A 19,462-nucleotide genomic window follows, 5' to 3' on the forward strand; every position below is an offset into this window, starting at 1 on the left:
TAGGGCCCTGCCAGAGCAGCCCAGGCATCGGAACTTTATTTTCAGCTGCTCAGTGACAACACGGGTGGCACCATGGGCTTCATTATCGGGTCTCCGCCTCGGTCTTGGGCCTCTGCACTGATGTCATCAGCCATGACCTTAGCAGGTATCTGCTATCTTGCGGGAAGGCAGTGGCATAGTGGTATTGTCACTGGATTAGTAATCCACGGACCCAGGCTAATTCTCTGGGGACATGGGTTTGGGAATCCCACCAGCGCAGATGGTGGAATTTGAATTAAATTAAAAAATCTAGAATTATAAGTCTAATGACAACCATGAAACCATTGTCGATTGTTGTAAAAGCCCATCCTGTTCACTAATGACCTTGAGGAAAGGAAATCTGTCATCGTTACGTGGTCTGGCCTACATGTGACTCCAGACCCACAGCAATGTGGTTGACTCTTAAATGCCCTCAGCGATGGGCAACAAATGCTGGCCTGGCCATTTCCCATCAACGAATTTTTAAAAAATAATTCCTTGTCCCCCATGAGCCAATCCACCATCCTGGTGCGGCCCTCGAAGACACTGGGATCTCTGGTGCCCCAGGATGTAGCTGTCATGCACACTCCCAGGTTAGCGGGCACAATGTGCATTATTCTGAGGCAGTGGTCACTCACAATCTGAACATTCAGGGGGTGGAACCCTTTCCTGTTAATATAGGGCTCTTCCGTGATGCCCCGGTGCACGCAGGGCGATATACGTGCCATTGATTGCCCTCTGGACCTGGGGTATCCTGGCGATGGTGGCAAATCTTGCAGCCTGGGCATCTTGATGGGCCTGGTCCAGGTCGAAGGTGATGTAGCCTGATGCCCGACCATACAGAACATCCGTCACCTCCTGGATGCACCTGTGTGCTGAGAATTGGGAAATGCTACACATGTCCCGGCTTGAGCCCTGGAATGACCCAGTGGCATAGAAGTTTAGGGTTGCAGGCCTCCGGGAGTGGGTTCCTCCTCCTCCATGGGGTGCCATGTGATGGGGCACAGGTGCTGCACTGTCTCCCTGTTGAGACTGAGTCTTCTGCGATATATGCTGTCTGTCAGCTCCTGGAAGGACCAATGACGCCTGTACACCTTCACCTGTTGCTGGCCTTCCCTTCTGGCCCTCCTCCTCAGCCTGATGAACGGCCGGGTCTTCAGAGTGTGTGGTGGCCTCCAGCATGTGGTGCTGCCTCCAGCCTGTTTTGGGGTTGCTGCCTTCTATGGTGTCAACCTGCTTTGGCTTCTGCAAGCACAGTGAGGGCAGCCTCCGCCAGCAAACATTTTTGCTCCTGGAAGGAATTGGAGTAGGAGAGACTGACATTCAGTTAGAGCTTCCATCTTGGGACCCTCAAACCCCCAGGCCTCCCCCACCCTTACCATGACTGTACTGCCTTCTCTCAGCGTGCCATCCACCGAGCCAGTTGTCCTGGATAATCTTGCTCTGCACACTCACCCCTGGCACATCAGGAACAACTAGGCCCCAGCCCTCTGCCAGCAACATCAGGACGCCGTGCTCGCTGCCCTCCGTTCATCCAGACACGTTCATCCACCCTTTGGCCGTGAGAGGACCCTCAGTGATGAAGCCCTGCTCTTTAGTGTTTGATTGTTGGCAGCTGCCTCTATGGTGCTGACACTCCTAGAGTACAAGCACATTGTTCATGCATCAAAGATTGTAGGACATCAGTCCACAAATCATCCTCTCTGACATGGCAGCTGTGCCTTAAGGAGGCACTTGAGAGTTCAGGAGCACAAAGTGCTCTCACAACCAACAAGGCTAATTCCTCATTTGAAATAGCCTTCGGCTGTGAAGCTAGTGGCTAGTCACAGTCAAAGGGGGTGAAATTGTCTTTCATGTGATAAGCTGCAGTATGGCTCTGTCCTGGAAGTGTCTGGTAGCACAGACATGCTGCAGTGCGGTTGCTCCTGTTATGGGTCTCCACAATATTAAGAGATGGCTTGAAGGCCTTACAGATGCAAAGCCCCTCAAACCCCCTCCCCGAGCACTGGGGCAGCAGTTCTGATGCCCTTGAGCTGCAAGCTGGTAAATGGAAAGGGCTACTCACCTCCTCACCCCCCCCTCGGTAACCATTGAGCCAGCTTCACATTTTTGTAAAGAAGTGCTAAACAATGCCCGCATGTCTTCTCGATTGGAGGAAGAGTATGTTGGCTTTTCTGACGGCTTTTCCGATCTTTTCACCGGGCCGTTGAATCCCCTGACATTCCAGGTGACTCTCCTGATTGGGGGTTTCTGCCCCCCGCCACCCTCCTGCAGGGTAAGCCATACTTAGCACATGGAGGTGTCCCTGCACGCTGGTATTTCCCTTTCAGTGGGGGCCATCCAAGATGTTGTCTTCTTTGTTCCAGCCGTCCCCATGTGCGAACTGTTGTAACCAGCCTTCTACCCTTACCCCCTGCCTGTTCCCTGATCCACCCCCTGGATGCCCACCTGTGACCCCTGCCTCTTAATGGCTCATGTGTGTCTATTAATGCTGTCTTCCCAGCTCATGTTTCTAAATGACTTTGTCTGCTTCTCCTGGCGTGTTGAAATAATACTCCTTGTTGTTGTATGTCACCCAGGGTACAGCATTCCGAACTGCATTCAGTTCTTAAATAGAGCCACCCTGGCCCCGTTGATTTCGGCCCGGCACTTGGTCAGGTCGGCCCCAATATCCTGCTAGATGTGGATCGTACGCCCTTTCCAGTTGCAGGACCGCGTGCTCCTCACCCTGTTCAAGACAAACTTAATTTATTCCACCCTCAGGAATTCTGCCAGGTCGCTCACACACATTCTGATGGCTCGGAGTCCCTCCACCCAAGCAAAATCTATCTCCAGGCTATCAGGGAGGAAAAGGCCAAGACATCGGCCTGTCTCGCCCTGTGGACTCCATGCCCCGAACATGTGGACATGGTTTGCAGGCCTCCCAATGCATTGCCTACTGTCATGTGAGAGTACCTTTAGGACATGGATGTTAAGCAATGTACCTTTAAGAAAACAATGATGTCAGAGAGTGGGAGGAGCTGAGGTCAGGTCAGCCATTTTGCAGTTTAGTTTTGCAGTTTGGAGGAAAAGAGCTGGGTGTGTGTCTGTGTTTTGCAGTGAGCTGGATCTCTGCCATAAAAGACCATCTCTGGATCATTTGGGTGATTTAAACTCATAATAGTAAAACCTTTAACCTGAGATGATTTTGTTTAAAGGTGTTAAGTCTCTTGGAAGTTGGAAGGAACATTTTAAGGAATTTATTACTGTTGCAATGGTTTCTGAGTTATCTTTGAAGTAAGGGGTGTTAAGAGATCCAATGTTTATTTAAGATGTTAAGTTGAGTTTATGGAATAAACAGTGTTTTGTGTTTAAAAACCCACACGTCCATAATTGTAATCCCACACCTAGGGAAAAAGCCGTGTGCTAGGAAATGCAACAAATACATTAAAGGGAGAGGTTGGTTGAACTCCATGATACATTTTGGGGTTCTGAAAATGCCTCGCCCATAACATTTGGGGGCTCGTCCGGGATAAAAGTCTATCTATTGGATTGGCTTTTGTGAACTTAAAGACAGTGAAGGATTGTTGCTTTTCTGGTGTGGTATTTTAGTGTTGTGAACAATGGCTCTTTCAGAGGCTCAGACGTTTTTGGGGGTGGAGAGGGTCACACGTAGTGCTTTACGGACGGAAACGAAAAGCAGACTGTTAGATTTGGCAAGAACATTGCAGTTAACATTACCTGACAAAATGCGAAAAGATGAGCTAATTATGGCGGTGGTTAAGCATTTAAAGTTGCCTGAGATAGAGTTTGACTCATTGGAAATGGCAAAAATTCAGTTGCAAATTAAACAAATGGAACATGAGAAAGAATTAAAGCGGCTTGAATACGAGAGTGAGAGAGAGGAAAAAGAAAGCGAAAGAGAGAGAGAGGAAAAAGAAAGAGTGAGAAATGAAATGAAAATCGCTTATTGTCACAAGTAGGCTTCAAATGAAGTTACTGTGAAAAGCCCCTAGTCGCCACATTCCGGCGCCTGTTCGGGGAGGCTGTTACGGGAATCGAACCGTGCTGCTGGCCTGCCTTGGTCTGCTTTCAAAGCCACCGATTTAGCCCTGTGCTAAACAGCCCCGGAAAAAGAAAGAGAGAGAGAGGAAAAAGAAAAGGAGAGAGAAGAAAGGAGAAAAGAAAGAATAGCCCTAGCAGAACAAAAAGAAAAAGAAAGGGAGATACAGATCAGGGAAAAAGATAAAGAGAGGGAGTTTGAACTTCAGAAAATGGCCATGAAACATGACAATCAGGTAAAATTGGCAGACGTAAAGGGAAACGTACAGTTGGATGATAGTGAGAAAGAGCGTCATAGTCGAAGGCTTGGTGGGAATCTATTTAAATATGTCCAAGCATTGCCAAGGTTTGACGAGAAGGAAGTGGAAGCCTTTTTCATTTAATTTGAGATTAATGAAACAAATGAAATGGCCACAGGACATGTGGGTTTTGCTGATTCAAACAAAGCTGGTAGGTAGAGCTAGTGAAGTGTTTGCATCACTACCGGAGGAAGTATCTGGAACGTATGAGGAGGTGAAGAAATCCATCTTAAGTGCATATGAGCTAGTGCCTGAAGCTTACAGACAAAGGTTTAGAAATTTAAGGAAAGGATTTGGTCAAACATACTCCATGATACATTTTGGGGTTCTGAAAACGCCTCGCCCATAACACTACACATAGATTCATAGAATTTACAGTGCAGAAGGAGGCCATTCGGCCCATCGAGCCTGCACCGGCTCTTGGAAGAGCACCCTACCCAAGCCCACACCTCCACCCTATCACCCAGTAACCCCACCTGACACTAAGGGCAATTTTGGACATTAAGGGCAATTGAACAGGGCCAATCCACCTAACCTGCACATCTTTGGACTGTGGGAGGAAACCGGAGCACCCGGAGGAAACCCACGCACACACGGGGAGGACGTGCAGACTCCGCACAGACAGTGACCCAAGCCGGGAATCGAACCTGGGACCCTGGAGCTGTGAAGCAGTTGTGCTAACCACTATGCTACCGTGCTGCCCTTAACATATCCTCTACTCCCTCGAAGAAACCACTCATCCTAGCCACCGTCATATGCGCCCTGTGAACCACTTTGAACTAGATAAGGCCTTGCCAGGACGAGGACGCATTCGCCCTCCTCAGGCCCTCCTCCCACAACCCGGCCTCCAAGTATATAAGTATCTGAACCCGTTCCCACTGGGCAACTCGTATTCCTCCTCCAGGTCCTCTAAACTCACAACGCTGCCCCCTACACACAGGTCCCCAAACTGCTCAATCCCTGCCTGCCGCCATCCCGAAACCTCACACCCAGCCCCCCCAGTGCAAACCTGTCTTTGTCACAAATCGGTGCCCACGCCAAGGCACCTTCCAGCCTCAGATGCTGCCGCCACTGCCCCCATTCCCTGAAGGCCGCGACCATGGAGTACCTGGCTGACTAGAGTGGCAGAGGCATCGTCATAAATGCCCCTAAACGCGTTCCCTTATAAGAGGCCGCCTCCACCTGCCCCCACGCCAACCCCTCCTGCACTAACCACTTCCTCACCATAGTGATGTTGGCTGCCCAGTAATAACTCATTATATTTAGCAACGCCAGCCCCCCCCCACAACCTTCGCCCCTGCTCCAACAGCACCTTCTGGACCTGTCAGGTTTTACCCGCCCACACAACCCCCAAAATCAATGTGTTAACCTTCTTAAAAAATGACTTTGGAACGGAGATCGGGAGGTTCTGACCCCCCCCCCCCCCAACAAACCAAAATACCCTAAACTCACCCGGTTCGTCCGCACGGTTGCTACCGGCTCCCTATACAGCTGTCGGACCCAATCCACAAAACCCCTGCCCAAACCCGAACCGTCCCAACACCTCTTATAGATACTCCCACTCCACCCGGTTGAAAGCCTTCTCTGCATCCATTGCCACTACTACCTCCACTTCCTGCCCCTCCGGGGACATCATAATCACGTTCAGTTAACCTCTTTACATGCACCGACAACTGACTCCCCTTCACAAACCCTGTCTGATCTTCACCTATCATCCCCTCAATCACACAATCTTCAATACGCGAGACCAGCGCATTCACCAGTAACTTGACATCCACATTTAGTAACAGTATCGGACAGTAAGACCCACACTGCTCCGGATCTTTATCTTTCTTCAGTATCGGGGATGAGATGCCTGCGATAGTGTGTGGGAGAGCTCCCCCCCCTTTCCCTAGCCTCATTATACGTCCTCACCAGCAGAGGCCCCAGGTCCCCACCGCACTTCTTATTAAAATAAATATAGAAATCCACCAGGAACCCATCTGGACCCAGGGCCTTACCTGCCTGCATCGCCCCCATACTCTCCATCACTTCCCCACAAACCAAATGGGGGCTGTGGTAGTAGAGGTATTATGGTACCTGGTAATGCTGGAACACCATTGGTAGAAATTATATGCTTCCTATTGGTCAAGCTGTATGGTAGCTCCGCCCTGCTAGGCGGGGTATAAGAGCCTGTGCCGCCCCAGCAGCCTTCATTCTGTACCTGAGCTGCTGGGGGAAACATCTAGCTTATTAAAGCCTTCAGTTGGACTACAACATCGCTTTAGTGGTCATTGATTGTGCCTCCAGCCCCTCCACCAGGTCCTCCTCCATCTTGGGAAACTCCAACTGTCCAAAAATTGGCCATTCCTCCTCCCCTTCCCCCTGGGCCGGGGGCTCCAATTCATATGGCTTCCTCTGAAACTCCTCAAATATCCCTTTCACCCCCACCGGGTCCAGTACCACACTTCCCATCCCGTCCTTCGCTCTTCCAGTCTCCCTTGCCGCATCCTGTTTCCTAAGTTGGTGGGCCAGCATCCTACTCTCCATACTCATACACTGCCATTCTGGCCCTCCGCAACTGCCCTATTGCTTTCCCCATGGACACCAGCCCAAACTCTATCTGTAGTCTCTGCCTCTCCTTCAACAATCCTATCTCTGGGCCTCCGAGAACCTGCCCTCAAGTAGCCCAACAATCCTGAGGTTCTGGCAGCAGGACCTATTTTCCTGGTCCTCCACCTTCCCTTGAACACTTCCTGGGCTGCCACTAACCTTGCCACTTCTGTTTCAAGTGAGGCGATCCAATCACTCTGGTAGGTGGCCGCTTTTTCTAGTTCCCGCACCGTCGCCTCCTGGGTAAAAAGCAAGTGGGTGGCCGGGGAAAGGATTGGACCACTTCAGGACAGTGGGGGGAATCTACGTTTTGAGCCGGAGGAAATGGGCGAGGTACTAAATGAGTACTTTGCTTCAGCGATCACCAAAGAAAAGGGGCGTGAATCTCCCCCGGCGGGATTCTCCGTTTTACTGACGCCCAGGGGTTTCCCGACGGCGTGGGTCTGCCCCACAATGGGAAACCCCATTGACCGGCCGGTGTAACAGAGAATCCCGCCGGCGGGTCGGGGCATAAATGTGGCGCGGCGGGGCAGAGAATCCAGCCCAAGGACTTTGTGGAAGATGATTCTTGGGTAGGGTGTGTGGACTGTCTGGGTCATGTTGACATTGAAAAGGAGGAGGTATTGGGTGTTTTAAAAGACATTAAGGTAGATAAGTCTTCTGGACCGGATGGGACTTACCCCAGAATACTGAGGGAAGCAAGGGAGGAAATTGCTGGGGCTTTAACGACATCTTCGTATCCTCATTGGCTACAGGTGAGATCCCAGAGGACTGGAGAATAGCTAACGTGATACCGCTGTTTAAGAAAGGTAGTAGGCAAGAGCTCACGCCGGTGGCCGCGATTCGCGGCGATTTCGGGGAAATCCCCGAGTCTTCACGTGCCACTATCGTCGGCCTTTGGGGTTGCCACGAGCAGCCAGCGGGGCTGGTTTAAAAACCGACGAAGAACCCCGCGTGGGTGTCGGGCGGTGGGGGCTGAGGCGCTGGGCCCGGCCGGTCAGAGCAGCGGGGGCGGAGCTACGAGGAGGCCGAGGCGGCAGGCCCGAGGCCAGGGCACCATGTAGGGAGGGTGCTCCACGTCAGATGGCTCCCACCTAGGAAGAAGAAAGAAGGTTGAAGCCTGGTCCCAGGTGAATGCAGAGGAGAAAGATTTAAGGAAGTTTGGTAAAAGTTTTTTTTTCAAAAAATAAGAATGTCAGATTATGAAGGGCAGGCGGGCTGAGGGGAAGAGAGGAGAAAGGAAAGAAGATAAAAAAACAATAAGCCGCTAAAGGATGCGAAAAGCAACGTTGAAGAAAGGAGGAAACGCTGGTTCGCCGCCGAAGGAGAAGACGAGCAAAAGTGTTGACAGGATGGCGGAAGCCAAACTGCAAGGCGGGGCCGCACTACTTGCGTTGGAGAAGATGACCTAGGTGATGGTGGTGGAGCTGGAACAGCGTTTGGTGAGGCACATGGAGGTCCTGAGGAAAGAGATGGCGGTCGTGTTGAGGTCATTGTTGGAGGAGGCAATCGGCCCGATGAGGATGGAGGTGGCAAAGGTATCGGCCGAGGTGAGAGAGCAAGGCGAGAAGATGAAGGAGGTGGAGGAGGCCGTGACACGATACAGCGACCAGGTCACCTCGATGGGGGACAAGTTGCGGAGGGTGGTGGAGGTTAACAGAGGACTCCGAGCAAAGCTGGAAGACTTGGAAAACCACTCAAGGCGGCACAATTTGAGAATTGTGGGCTAGCCCGAAGGGACAGAGGGCCCAAGGCCAACGCAATACTTCGCTAAGAAGTTGGCGGAGCTGATGGGGGAGGGTGAGAGCCCCACCCTGTACGAGCTAGACCGAGCTCATCGGTCATTAAGGCTGAAGCCCAAAGTGAACGAGCTGCCAAGGGCAGTAATTATCTGCTTCCATAAGTTTTGCATGAAGGAGAAAGTATTAAGCTGGGCGAAGCAGGAGCGTGAGGTGCTGTGGGATGGTACTGCGGTTCGGATCTACCAGGACTGGACGGTGGAGTTGGCAAAAAGACGAGCGGCGTTTGGGCGAGTGAAGGTGGCTTTGTACAAGAAGCGGGTGCGATTTGGTGTGGTGTACCCGGCGAAGTTGAGAGTAACATATAACGCCAAAGACTTTTATTTTGAGACAGCGGAGGCGGCTGAGGCGTTCGTGAGGGCAGAAGGCTTGGGACAGATGTGAAGAGCGGAACTGGAAGAGAGACCGTGGACTGTGTTTGAGTGGCTGGAAAATGTACAAATGTTACAACTTTCTTTTTACTGATTTGTATTGAAATTTACTTCTCTTTGCATTGTTACAGAGTTCAAGTTAATGGCGTTCTGTGTTGCGACGGTTAAATGTTATATTAGTGAATTGGAGGGGTTTGTTTTGGTGTTTCTTTCTCTGGGACTGGGCGGAAGGGGGCGAGAGGTCTTGGCGGGGGGAGCCAACCGTGCTAGCTAACTAAAGTCAGTTAGTGAACGGGGGTGAGGTGAGAGGAGGACTGCAAATGTTGGAGCCTGGATAGCAGGCTTCAATGGGCCTACGAGGCGAGCAAGAGGGGGTGGAGGGATGGATGTTGGGGGATGTTTTTGTAAGGGGGGGTTCTTGGGAGGGGGGGAAGGGGTTCGATGTTAACAATGGACAGGGGCGGGTCAGGCTTATGGGGCAGGGCCCGGGGGTATGGTGATGGTGGATAAGAAAGGTGGGGGGGGGGGGTGAGAGACCCCCAGAAAGGATAATCACGTGGAACGTGAGGGGGCTAGGAGGTCCGGTCAAGAGGTCAAGGGTGCTTGCACATCTTAAAAGTTTGAAAGCCAATGTAGCAATGCTGCAGGAGACTCACTTGAGGATGAAGGACCAGGTGAGACTTAAAAAGGGCTGGGTTAGCCAAATGTTTCACTCCGGATTTGATGGAAGGGCTCAAGGGGTAGCGGTGCTGGTCAGCAAAAGGGTACGCTTCCAGATGGAGAAGGTGGTGGCAGATCGGTGACAAGGGGTCGGAATACTCTGCAATTGCAGTGTCAGATCACGCTCCACATTGGGTGGATATGGTGCTGGAGAAGGGGGCAGCGCAGAGACCGGGGTGGAAACTGGATGTGGGGCTTTTGGGGAACCAAGTGTTCTGTGAGAAAATTGAAAAGGTAATTAAGGAATATGTAGGTTTCAATTGTACGGGTGAGGTGTCGAAGGCAGTCGTCTGGGAGGCTCTAAAGGCGGTGGTGAGACGTGAGGTAATTTCGTTTAAGGCCAGGGTGGATAAAGAGGAGAGGTTGGAGCGGCAGAGGGTAATAGATGAGATGTTGGAGGTAGATAGGAGGTATGCAGAGGATGGGGACCCGGCGAAGCTGGAAAAGAGGAAGGAACTACAGGCGAGCTTCGACCGACTGTCCACCAGGAAGGCGATGCGCCAACTGAGACGAGCAAGGGGTGCAGTTTATGAACATGGAGATAAGGCAGGTCAGCTCCGGAGGGAGGCAGCGGCAAGGGAAATTCTTCAGGTGAAGGATAGGGCAGGGAAGTTGGTGATGGTCCCAGTGCTGATTAACAAGGTTTTTGAGGAGTTTTATGAGAGGTTGTACAAGTCAGAGCCACTCAGGGGAGACTGTGAGATGCAGGAATTTCTAGATGGGTGGGAGTACCCGAGGCTAAGGGAGGGGGACAGGGCTACATTAGAAGGAGCAATAGTGGAGCAGGAGATAAAGGATGCGATTGGGAGGATGCAGTCGGGGAAGGTGGCAGGGCCGGATGGGTTTCCGGTGGAATATTATAAAAAATTTAAGGATAGGTTGGCACCCCTGATGGTGGGGATGTTTGAGGAGGCGATAGGGAAGGGGATGTCGCCGCAAACCTTAGGGCAGGCATCGATTTACCTGTTACTAAAAAAAAATAAGGATCCGACGGAATGTGGGTCGTATCGGCCCATATCACTTCTGAATGTGGACGTAAAAGTGTTGGCGAAGGTACTGGCGGATAGGCTGGAGGAGTGCCTTCCGAAGGTGATAGGGGAGGATCAGACTGGGTTCGTGAAAGGGAGGCAGCTGTTTTCGAACATTAAGAGGGTTTTGAACGTTGTTATGGCACCGGCGGAAAGAAAGGAAACAGAGGTAGTTGTGGCATTGGACGCCAAGAAGGTGTTTGATCGGGTAGAATGGGGGTACCTGATGACAGTGCTGGAGCGGTTTGGGATTTGACCAAGGTTTATGAACTGGGTAAAGCTATTATATAAGGAACCGAAGGCAAGTGTCCGCACAAATAATATCAGTTCGAGATACTTTTCTCTCCACCGTGGGACAAGACAGGGATGTCCTATGTCCCCCCTGCTGTTTGCACTTGCGATTGAGCCGTTGGCCATCGCGTTGAGAAGTTCGGGAGCATGGAAAGGAATAGTGCGGGGGGGGGATAGAGCATAGGGTGTCCTTATATGCAGCCGACTTGCTGCTGTATGTGTCGGAGCCGAGTGCGTCGATAGGAGGAATATTGGAGCTACTGCGGGTATTTGGGTCTTTCTCGGGGTACAAGTTGAACCTGGACAAGAGTGAGTACTTTGTGGTGTCTCGGCCGGGGGTGGGGGCAGGGGTGGGGGGGCTGCCATTCCGTAGAGCAGGGACTCATTTTAGGTATCTGAGGGTGCCTGGGAGTGGGGGAGGCTTCGCAGGTACAACATCACTAGTTTGGTGGAGAGAGTGAAAGCCGATCTGGCAAGGTGGGATGGCCTTCCTCTGTCACTGGCGGGTCGGGTAAAGGCGGTTAAAATGAACGTATAACCGCGTTTTCTATTTATTTTCCAATGCCTGCCAATTTTCCTACCAAAGGCATTTTTTAGGGCGATTGAGGGAAGGATTTCTTTGTTCATATGGGGAGGAAAGATGGCCAGAATTAGAAAGGTGCTACTACAGAGAGGAAGGCAGGCAGGAGGTTTGGGTGTTCTGAACCTGATGTATTATTACTGGGCGGCGAATGTGGAGAAGATATGGAGCTGGGTCAGAGGGGTTGATTCCCAGTGGGTCCGAATGGAGGAGAGTTTGTGCAGCGGGTCGGGATTGAAGGCACTAGCAATAGCGCCGCTCCCGATGGCCCTGGGGAAATACTCAGGGAGTCCGGTAGTGATAGCTTCGTTGAGAATTTGAGGCAGTTTCGCCAGCACTACGGGTTGGGGGCAGGGTCAAGGGAAATGCTGATTCGGGGGAACCATAAATTTGAGCCAGGGAAGTGGGATGGAAATTTTCGGAGATGGAAGGAGAAAGGAATTAGGACACTAAAAGATTTGTTTCTTGGGGGTTGGTTTGCAGGATTGAAGGAACTGGAAGCACAGTATGGGCTGGAGCAGGGGGAAATATTTAGATACATACAAGTTCGAGACTTTGCCAGAAAAGAGATACAGAGCAGCCACATTGTTGGAGGAGGTGCTGACGACAGGGGGACTGGAGAAGGGGGTAGTATCGGCGGTTTACAGCGCTATTTTGGAAGAGGAGAAGGCACCGCTGGAAGGGACAAAGTTAAAGTGGGAAGAAGAGTTGGGAGAGGGTATGGAGGAAGGGTTTTGGTGTGAGGTGCTCCAGAGGGTGAAAGCCTCTACCTCGTGTGTGAGGTTGGAGCTGATACAGCTGAAGGTGATATATAGAGCACACCTTACAAGGGCGAGGATGAGCTGGCTCTTTGAGGGGGTAGAAGATGTGTGTGAATGTTGCGGGGGGCCCCGCAAACCACTTTCATGTGTTTTGGTCCTGTCCAAAGCTGGAGGATTACTGGAAGGAGGTTTTTAGGGCAATCTCTAAAGTGGTGCGTGTGAAACTGGACCCGGGCCCACAGGAGGCCATATTCGGGGTGTCGGACCAGCCGGGATTGGAAACGGGTGCGGAGGCAGATGTTGTAACCTTTGCCTCGTTGATTGCCCAAAGGCGGATCGTGTTGGGATGGAGATCAACTTCTCCACCCTGTGCCCTGGCGTGGCAGGGGGACCTGCTGGAATTCTTGACTCTTGAGAAGGTCAAAGTTGAACTGAGGGGAAAGATGGATGGGTTCTACAATTCACGGGTGTTATTCATTATGCACTTTCGAGAATTGGATTTCACCGAACATTAGGGGGGGGCTGTAGGGAGAGTTGGGGGGAGGGGGACTGTACGTGCTAATGGTGACTATGGGTGATTCCTGATTCCTTATTGTTATTTGTTTATGTTAACATGCGGGCTAATGTTTGGGGGTTTGGTGGGAGGATGGGATTGTTGCTATTGATATGGGGAATGACAGTGCATTAGTAATTGATTATTGTTGATTGTTGGGTTTAAATTTGGGAGAAAATGTGAAAAAGGAGAATTAAAATATTTAAGAAAGAAAAAATCATTGGCGGACCGGATCCAATCGGTTAAGATGAACATCTTGCCGAGATTTCTATTTTTATTTCAGTGTGTCCTGGTGTTTCTGCCTGAGTAATTTTTCCAAAGAGTTGAGCGGCTTATTTCAGGTTTTATTTGGGTGGGTAAGGCCCTGAGAATCGGAAGGGGGGTGCTTTAGAGGGAGAGACAGGCAGGCTTAGCGTTGCCAAATTTGCTGTATTATTATTGGGCGGCCAATGCTGAGAAGGTGTTAGGGTGATGCATGGACCTGGGGGCACTCTGTGTTCAGATGGAGTTGGAGCATATAGGGGCACAGGTTTGGTGGCACTGGCAATGGTTCCACTTCCATTGGCGTCGGCAAAGTATCAACAACTCCAGTGACGGTAACCCGGTTAAAAATATCATAGAAGCCCTAACGTGCAGAAGGAGGCTATTCGGCCCATTGAGTCTACACCGATCCTCTGAAAGATTACTTCACCCAAGCTCACTTCCCCGCCCTGTACCATTAACCCCTTAATCTAACCTACATTTCGTTTTGGACACTTAAGGGGCAATTTAGCACGGCCAGTTCACCAAACCTGCACATCTTTGGATTGTGGGAGGAAACCGGAACACCCGGAGGAAACCAACGGAGACACGGGGAGAAAGTGCAAACTCCACACAGATAGTGACTTACCGCCGGAATTGAACCTGTGTCCCGGCGCTGTGAGGCAGCAGTGCTAACCACTGTGCCACCCTGCTGCCCTATGGAGGCAACTCTGCCAGCATTTTAATTTAGTGGGCATCTTCAAGGCTAGCTCCCATTTGTGCTAACGACCTATTTGAACCGGCAAGGCTGGATGCCTCATTTTATGCATGAAAGGAGAGGGGGCTGGAGAGTGCGGGTGATCTATTTTTGGAGGGGTGATTTGCCAGCTTGGATGAACTGAAGGAGTAGATTGGGCTGGTGGACTCGGACATGTTTAGGTACCTCCAGGTGCGGAGTCTTGTTAAAAGGTGTTTTTCGGCTTTTCCGGCAGTGCAGCCATCTTCCTTATTGGAGAGGATTCTCTTCTGTGGGGGATTGGTGGAGGGCAGTATGTCCAGCATGTATGCGTGGATAGCAGGGGAAGAGTTGAGTTTTGTTTTTTTTAACGGTATTTGTTTGTATGTTTGGTCATTTTGCACAAAATGTGAAAAACTTAATAAAAACATTTTTAAAAAGCAGTTTTCTGCTTCATTCTCCATGCTAATGCCTCTACCAATCAGAGTCCTCTTTCTTTTATCCATTCATGGGATGTGGCATCATTGGCTAGGTCAGCAATTATTGTCCACCCCTGGTTGACCTTCAGAAGATGGTGGTGAGCTGCCTTCTTGAACTGCTGCAGTCCATATAGTGAGTTAAGGTATCTGCAGGTTAGGGACTTTGCGTGAAAAGTCTGGAGAGAGTTCCCTAGGTTGCCGGGATACACCCTGCTGGAGTGACTGCTGCTTCCGGATGTGGAAGGGGAGGGACGAATTGGGGATATATACAAGTGGCTAGGGGAGCAGGGAGGCAAACAGGTGGTGAAGATCAAGGAGAAATGGGAAGGGGAGTTGGGAGGGGAGATCAATTGGATGGTATCGATTGAGGCCCTGCTTCGGGCAAACGGGACCTCTTCCTGTGGAAAGATGAGTCCGATAGTTTAAGGTGATGCCCAGGATGCATATGACTCGGGCAAGAATGAGTGGGTTCTTCCACGGGGTAGAGGATGAGTGTGAGAGTTGTGGGCGGGGGCCAGTGAATCACGCGCACATGTTTTGGGGTTGCGAAATATTGGGAAGATTCTGGGCAGGAGTGTTCGCGGTCTTAGCCAGGATAGTGGAGGAGGTGGAGGACCTGGACCCTTTGATTGCTATATTTGGGGTTTCAGAAAAATCAGACCTCATGGAGAGGAGGAAGGCCGATCTCGTGGCCTTTGCCTCTCTGAGTGCACGGCGGCGAATTTTGCTGGAATTACCACCGAGTGTAGTGGCTTAAGTGTCCAAAACGAAATGTAGGTTACATCGCCACCGTGTGTAGTGGCTTGGTTGGGTGACCTGTACGACTTCCTGCGGTTAGAAAAGATAAAGTATGAGTTAAGGGGCTCGGCAGAGCGGCTTGAGAAAAGGTGGGGGATGTTTGTGATCATGTTTGAGGAGTTGTTCGTCGCGGGGGGGGGGGGGGTGAAAAAGGGGAAAAGATTTGTACAGACTGTATAGTTGATTGCTGGGAAGTATGTTTCCAGGGGTTTTTATTTGTTGTAACCTGTTTTGATACATGTTTGTAATAAAATACATTTTTTTTTAAAAGGGAGGGAGTTCTAGGATTTTGATCTAGTGACAGTGAAGGTACAGTGATATATTTCCATGTCAGGATGCTGAGGTGACCTTGGAGGGGACCTTGCAGGTGGTGGTGTTCCCTTGTATCTGCTTCCCTCTCTAGATAGTAGCAATCATGGGTTTGGAAGGTGCTAGCTAAGGAGACTTGGTGAGTTCCTGCAGTGCATCTTGTAGATGGTACACACTGCTGCCACAGTGCATCGATGGTGGAGGTCATGAATGTTTGTGGAAGGGGTGCCAATCAAACGGGCTGCCTTTTCTGCATGGTGTTGAGCTTCACGAGGGTTGATGGAGCTGCACTCCAGGCAAGTGAAGAGTATTTTATCACAATCCTGACATGTGCCTTGCAGATGGTGGATAAGCTTTGGGGAGTCAGGATGTGAGTTACTCGCTGCAGGATTCCTAACCTCTGACTTGCTCTTGCAGCTACTATATTTATATGGCTAGTCCAGTTCAATTTCCAGTCAATGATAACCCCAAGGATATTGATAGCGAGCAATCCCGCAATGATAATGCCATTGAACGTCATGGGCGATGGTTAGATTCTCTCTTGTTGGAGATGGACTTTGCCAGCCAAACAGCACTCTCTTCTCGTGCAGAATAAATTGTTGTCCCCTTTACTGTTGGTTTGTCTTGCATTGCTGTCCTGATGAGTGCAAGACAAAAAGCTTTGATAGTACATGTCTTTTTAGCAATACTCTTAAGTTCTGAGTACTATTGAACTACTACTTTCACTACTCTTTCAGAAGTATTTTATGTTTCCCCCACCTCCAATAGTGAGTTTGGAGTGCCTTCGGCAGGTGAATGGAAGGGAGAAAATCCAATAACAAATTATGCAAAATCACTGGATAGAATCAATCATTCTTTTATTCTTTTATTTCTTGATAAACCTGCGCCAATGACTTTGCAACTTTACAATTCTTGATTGCTAACATTACACATAACACACCTGCTGCCAGCTCAAAAGCAACCAGAATCAGAGCATTACTCCATGCAAGTTTAAAACTAAATATTATAAGTGACAACAATACCGGGAATCAACAAATCTCAACGAAGTAATGCCAGTTGATCAAATATTCTATCATGATTCTGTCATTTGAAACTCTTAACAAAATAAATGTTCTCCCAGGCATCCATTTTTATCAAAGAAATACATTTTGGATCTTGGCTGTAAAAATATTTTATTTTATTCTTTTTATCTTTTATTAAGATAAATTGGCAGAAAAGGCCCCCTCAGAAAAGGCGGTGTCAGAAAAGGTGCCATCAGAAAAGGCGCCGTCAGAAAATGTTTTAACAGAAAAGGCTACAGTCAAGTCGGAGGCTGCATTGGAATTCTGGTTGAATCAAGTTTATTATTTCTTCATGAAGAGGCTGTTTCCAGCCTATGAACATGCTGAAGTTCTAAACGTGGAGGCAAAGAGAGACATGGTGCGGCAGAATGAGCTGGCTCGCCAGGCTCTGATAAAGGCTGCAACAAGAGCTAGGTCTGTATCGCTGTGTTTACTAGGAAAATCATTGATTAATCCTGGCTCTTATAGTAAGAAGTCTTACAACACCAGGTTAAAGTCCAACAGGTTTGTTTGGAATCACTAGCTTTCAGAGCGCAGCTCCTTTATCAGGTGAACCAAATTCACAATTTACCTTGGTGGGATTTGAATTCCACATTGGGGTTCAAATCCAAGTGTGAAACTCAATTCAATAAATCTGGATTCTTATGGGCTGGTGCCAGAAAAATAACCACAAAAAGGTGTTTCTTGTAAAAACCCAGCTGGTTAACTGATTTCCTTCAGGGAACCTACTGCCCTACCTTGGCCTGGACCTACAAAGTGACTCCAGTGTCATATATGCACTCTCACCGGTGGGACTAGCCCCAGTATTTTAGGTTTCTCCTCTTAACTATAGATTTTCATGCCTGGTTTCATCACGATGGATCAGGACTATAGGCTTTCTCTGGCTTTAAAGTCCTTTTTGGGCAGCACAGTGGCGGAGTGATTAGCATTGCTGCCTACGGCGCTGAGGACCCGGGTTCGATCCCGGCCCTGGGTCACTGTCTGTGTGGAGTTTGCACATTCTCCCCATGTCTGTGTCGATATCACTCTCACAACACAAAGATGTGCAGGTAAGGTGGATTGGCCAGACTAAATTGCCCCTAAATTGGAAAAAAATAATGGTGATCTCTAAATTTATGTTAAAAAAAGTATTTTCCATAATATGGCTGCCTGAACCTGCGCACAATCCTTTAATTGTAGTCTAACCAATGCTCTGTATAAATTATCATTATCTCTGGCTCTTGTACTCAAGGCCTCTACTAATACAACATTGATGATGGTTCATTAAGTCAATAAGTTTAAGATGTTGCATATTGGCATTTGGACATTAGGGCCGAGATTCTCTGAGCCTCCGCGCCGCAATAGCACCCGGCGCGGGGACGGAGAATGGGGCGTCAGACCTGCGACACCTTCCTGCGATTCTCCAGTGACCGGAGAATCGCCGGCAGTTGCGCACGTGTGGTCGTCACGGCACCGGTCGGGGGCCGTTGAAAGTGGCCCCCGCGGTGATTCTCCGCGGACGACCGGCCGAGTTCCCGCTGGAGTGGTTCACGTATGGTTCCACCCGGTGGGAGCTCGGAGTCGAGGCTACGGTGGCTGTCCTGGGGGGTGGGGGGCCTCCACGACGGCCAGGCCCGCGATCGGGGGCCACCGATCGGCGGGCGAACGCGATGTGGGGGCGGAGGGGCCATACTTCTTTGGCACCGGCCCGCTGTGTGGGTCCGCCATGTCGCGCGAGGCCGGCGCGGCCGCCATGCGCATGCGCGGACCCGCAGCCGGAAGTGCAGGGCTCCGTATCGGCAGTCGGAGTTGCAAGGACTACTCCACAGGGCCCTGGTAGCCCCCTTAAAAATGGAGAATTACCCCGGACTTTCTAGAAAATAGTTTGGAGTGATTCGCGCCCGTTTTCTCGCAAGCGTGGGGCATATCCCCATTATTGGAGAATCCCACCATAGATATCTAAAGTACCTGAATGACACCCAAACCAATCGTGTGTTCTAATATGATTATAGATTGAAAGAAGATGTCATCAAACGTGAACAGGATACTGAATTGACTCTGATTGTACCTACCGCTGGAGAACAAAGTGAAGACGATGATAGATCTGTTAATCCTATGCAAAAGGTGGCTGTAGAAAATATCCATTTGGGGCCAAACAAAAAATCCAGTGGAACCAAAAAGAAGAAAAAGTCCCTTTAAACAAGATCCTCTTGTATCAACTGGACAGATTCTATTTGTCAGCGAGATTATATTTTAGCAAGTAAATGGAACCAGGTCATTTTCTAACTTTAAAGGAATGTAAAATCAGATGTTGGGCGGAGGAGAAAGACAATTATATTTGTTTTGCAGCAGTTCTAAGCATAAATCTAGTGAGTTGTGATCAATAACTATTTGTTCTCAAATCTCTTCATGCCCTCCATTTCTACAACCTCATCCCGCCCTACAACCCTCAGAGATATCAGTGCTCCAACAGTCCTATCTTCTTGGGCAACCCCAATTTTAATCTCTCCACCATTGGCAGCCGTGCCTTCAGCTGTCTTGGCCGTAAGCTATGAAACTCCCTCACTAAATCTATCCATCTGCCTCTATTGCTGTCTCCTATAAGATACATCTTAAAACGTACCTCTTTGACCAAACTTTTGGTTACCTGTCTTAACATCTCCTTATTTGACTCAGTGTGAATTTGTTTGATAACATTTGTTTATATTTAAAAGCGTTATATAAATACAAGTTGTTTGTTATTGAAATGTTCATTTATTGCAAAATAAATGTTTCAAGAATGACAGAAATATCAAACTAAAAGTAGT

The 19,462-nt window shown here is 49.6% G+C and overlaps 1 protein-coding gene across 3 annotated transcripts in view; it reads left to right on the plus strand.

Moving 5' to 3' along the window:
• rsph10b (radial spoke head 10 homolog B) overlaps positions 1-19,462 on the plus strand; it is a 128,454-nt gene extending 108,992 nt beyond the window's left edge. The window contains exons 18-19 of one of the 3 annotated variants that reach the window (XM_072481532.1): positions 16,817-17,090; positions 18,668-19,462. In XM_072481532.1, the coding sequence (XP_072337633.1) occupies positions 16,817-17,090; positions 18,668-18,854 (461 nt within the window). In that variant the 3' untranslated portion in view covers positions 18,855-19,462. The remainder of the gene's footprint in view (positions 1-16,816; positions 17,091-18,667) is intronic. The other 2 variants (XM_072481530.1, XM_072481533.1) reach the window with 2 other exon arrangements.

This window comes from Scyliorhinus torazame, chromosome 17 (assembly GCF_047496885.1).
Source record: "Scyliorhinus torazame isolate Kashiwa2021f chromosome 17, sScyTor2.1, whole genome shotgun sequence".
Lineage (NCBI taxonomy): Eukaryota > Metazoa > Chordata > Chondrichthyes > Carcharhiniformes > Scyliorhinidae > Scyliorhinus > Scyliorhinus torazame.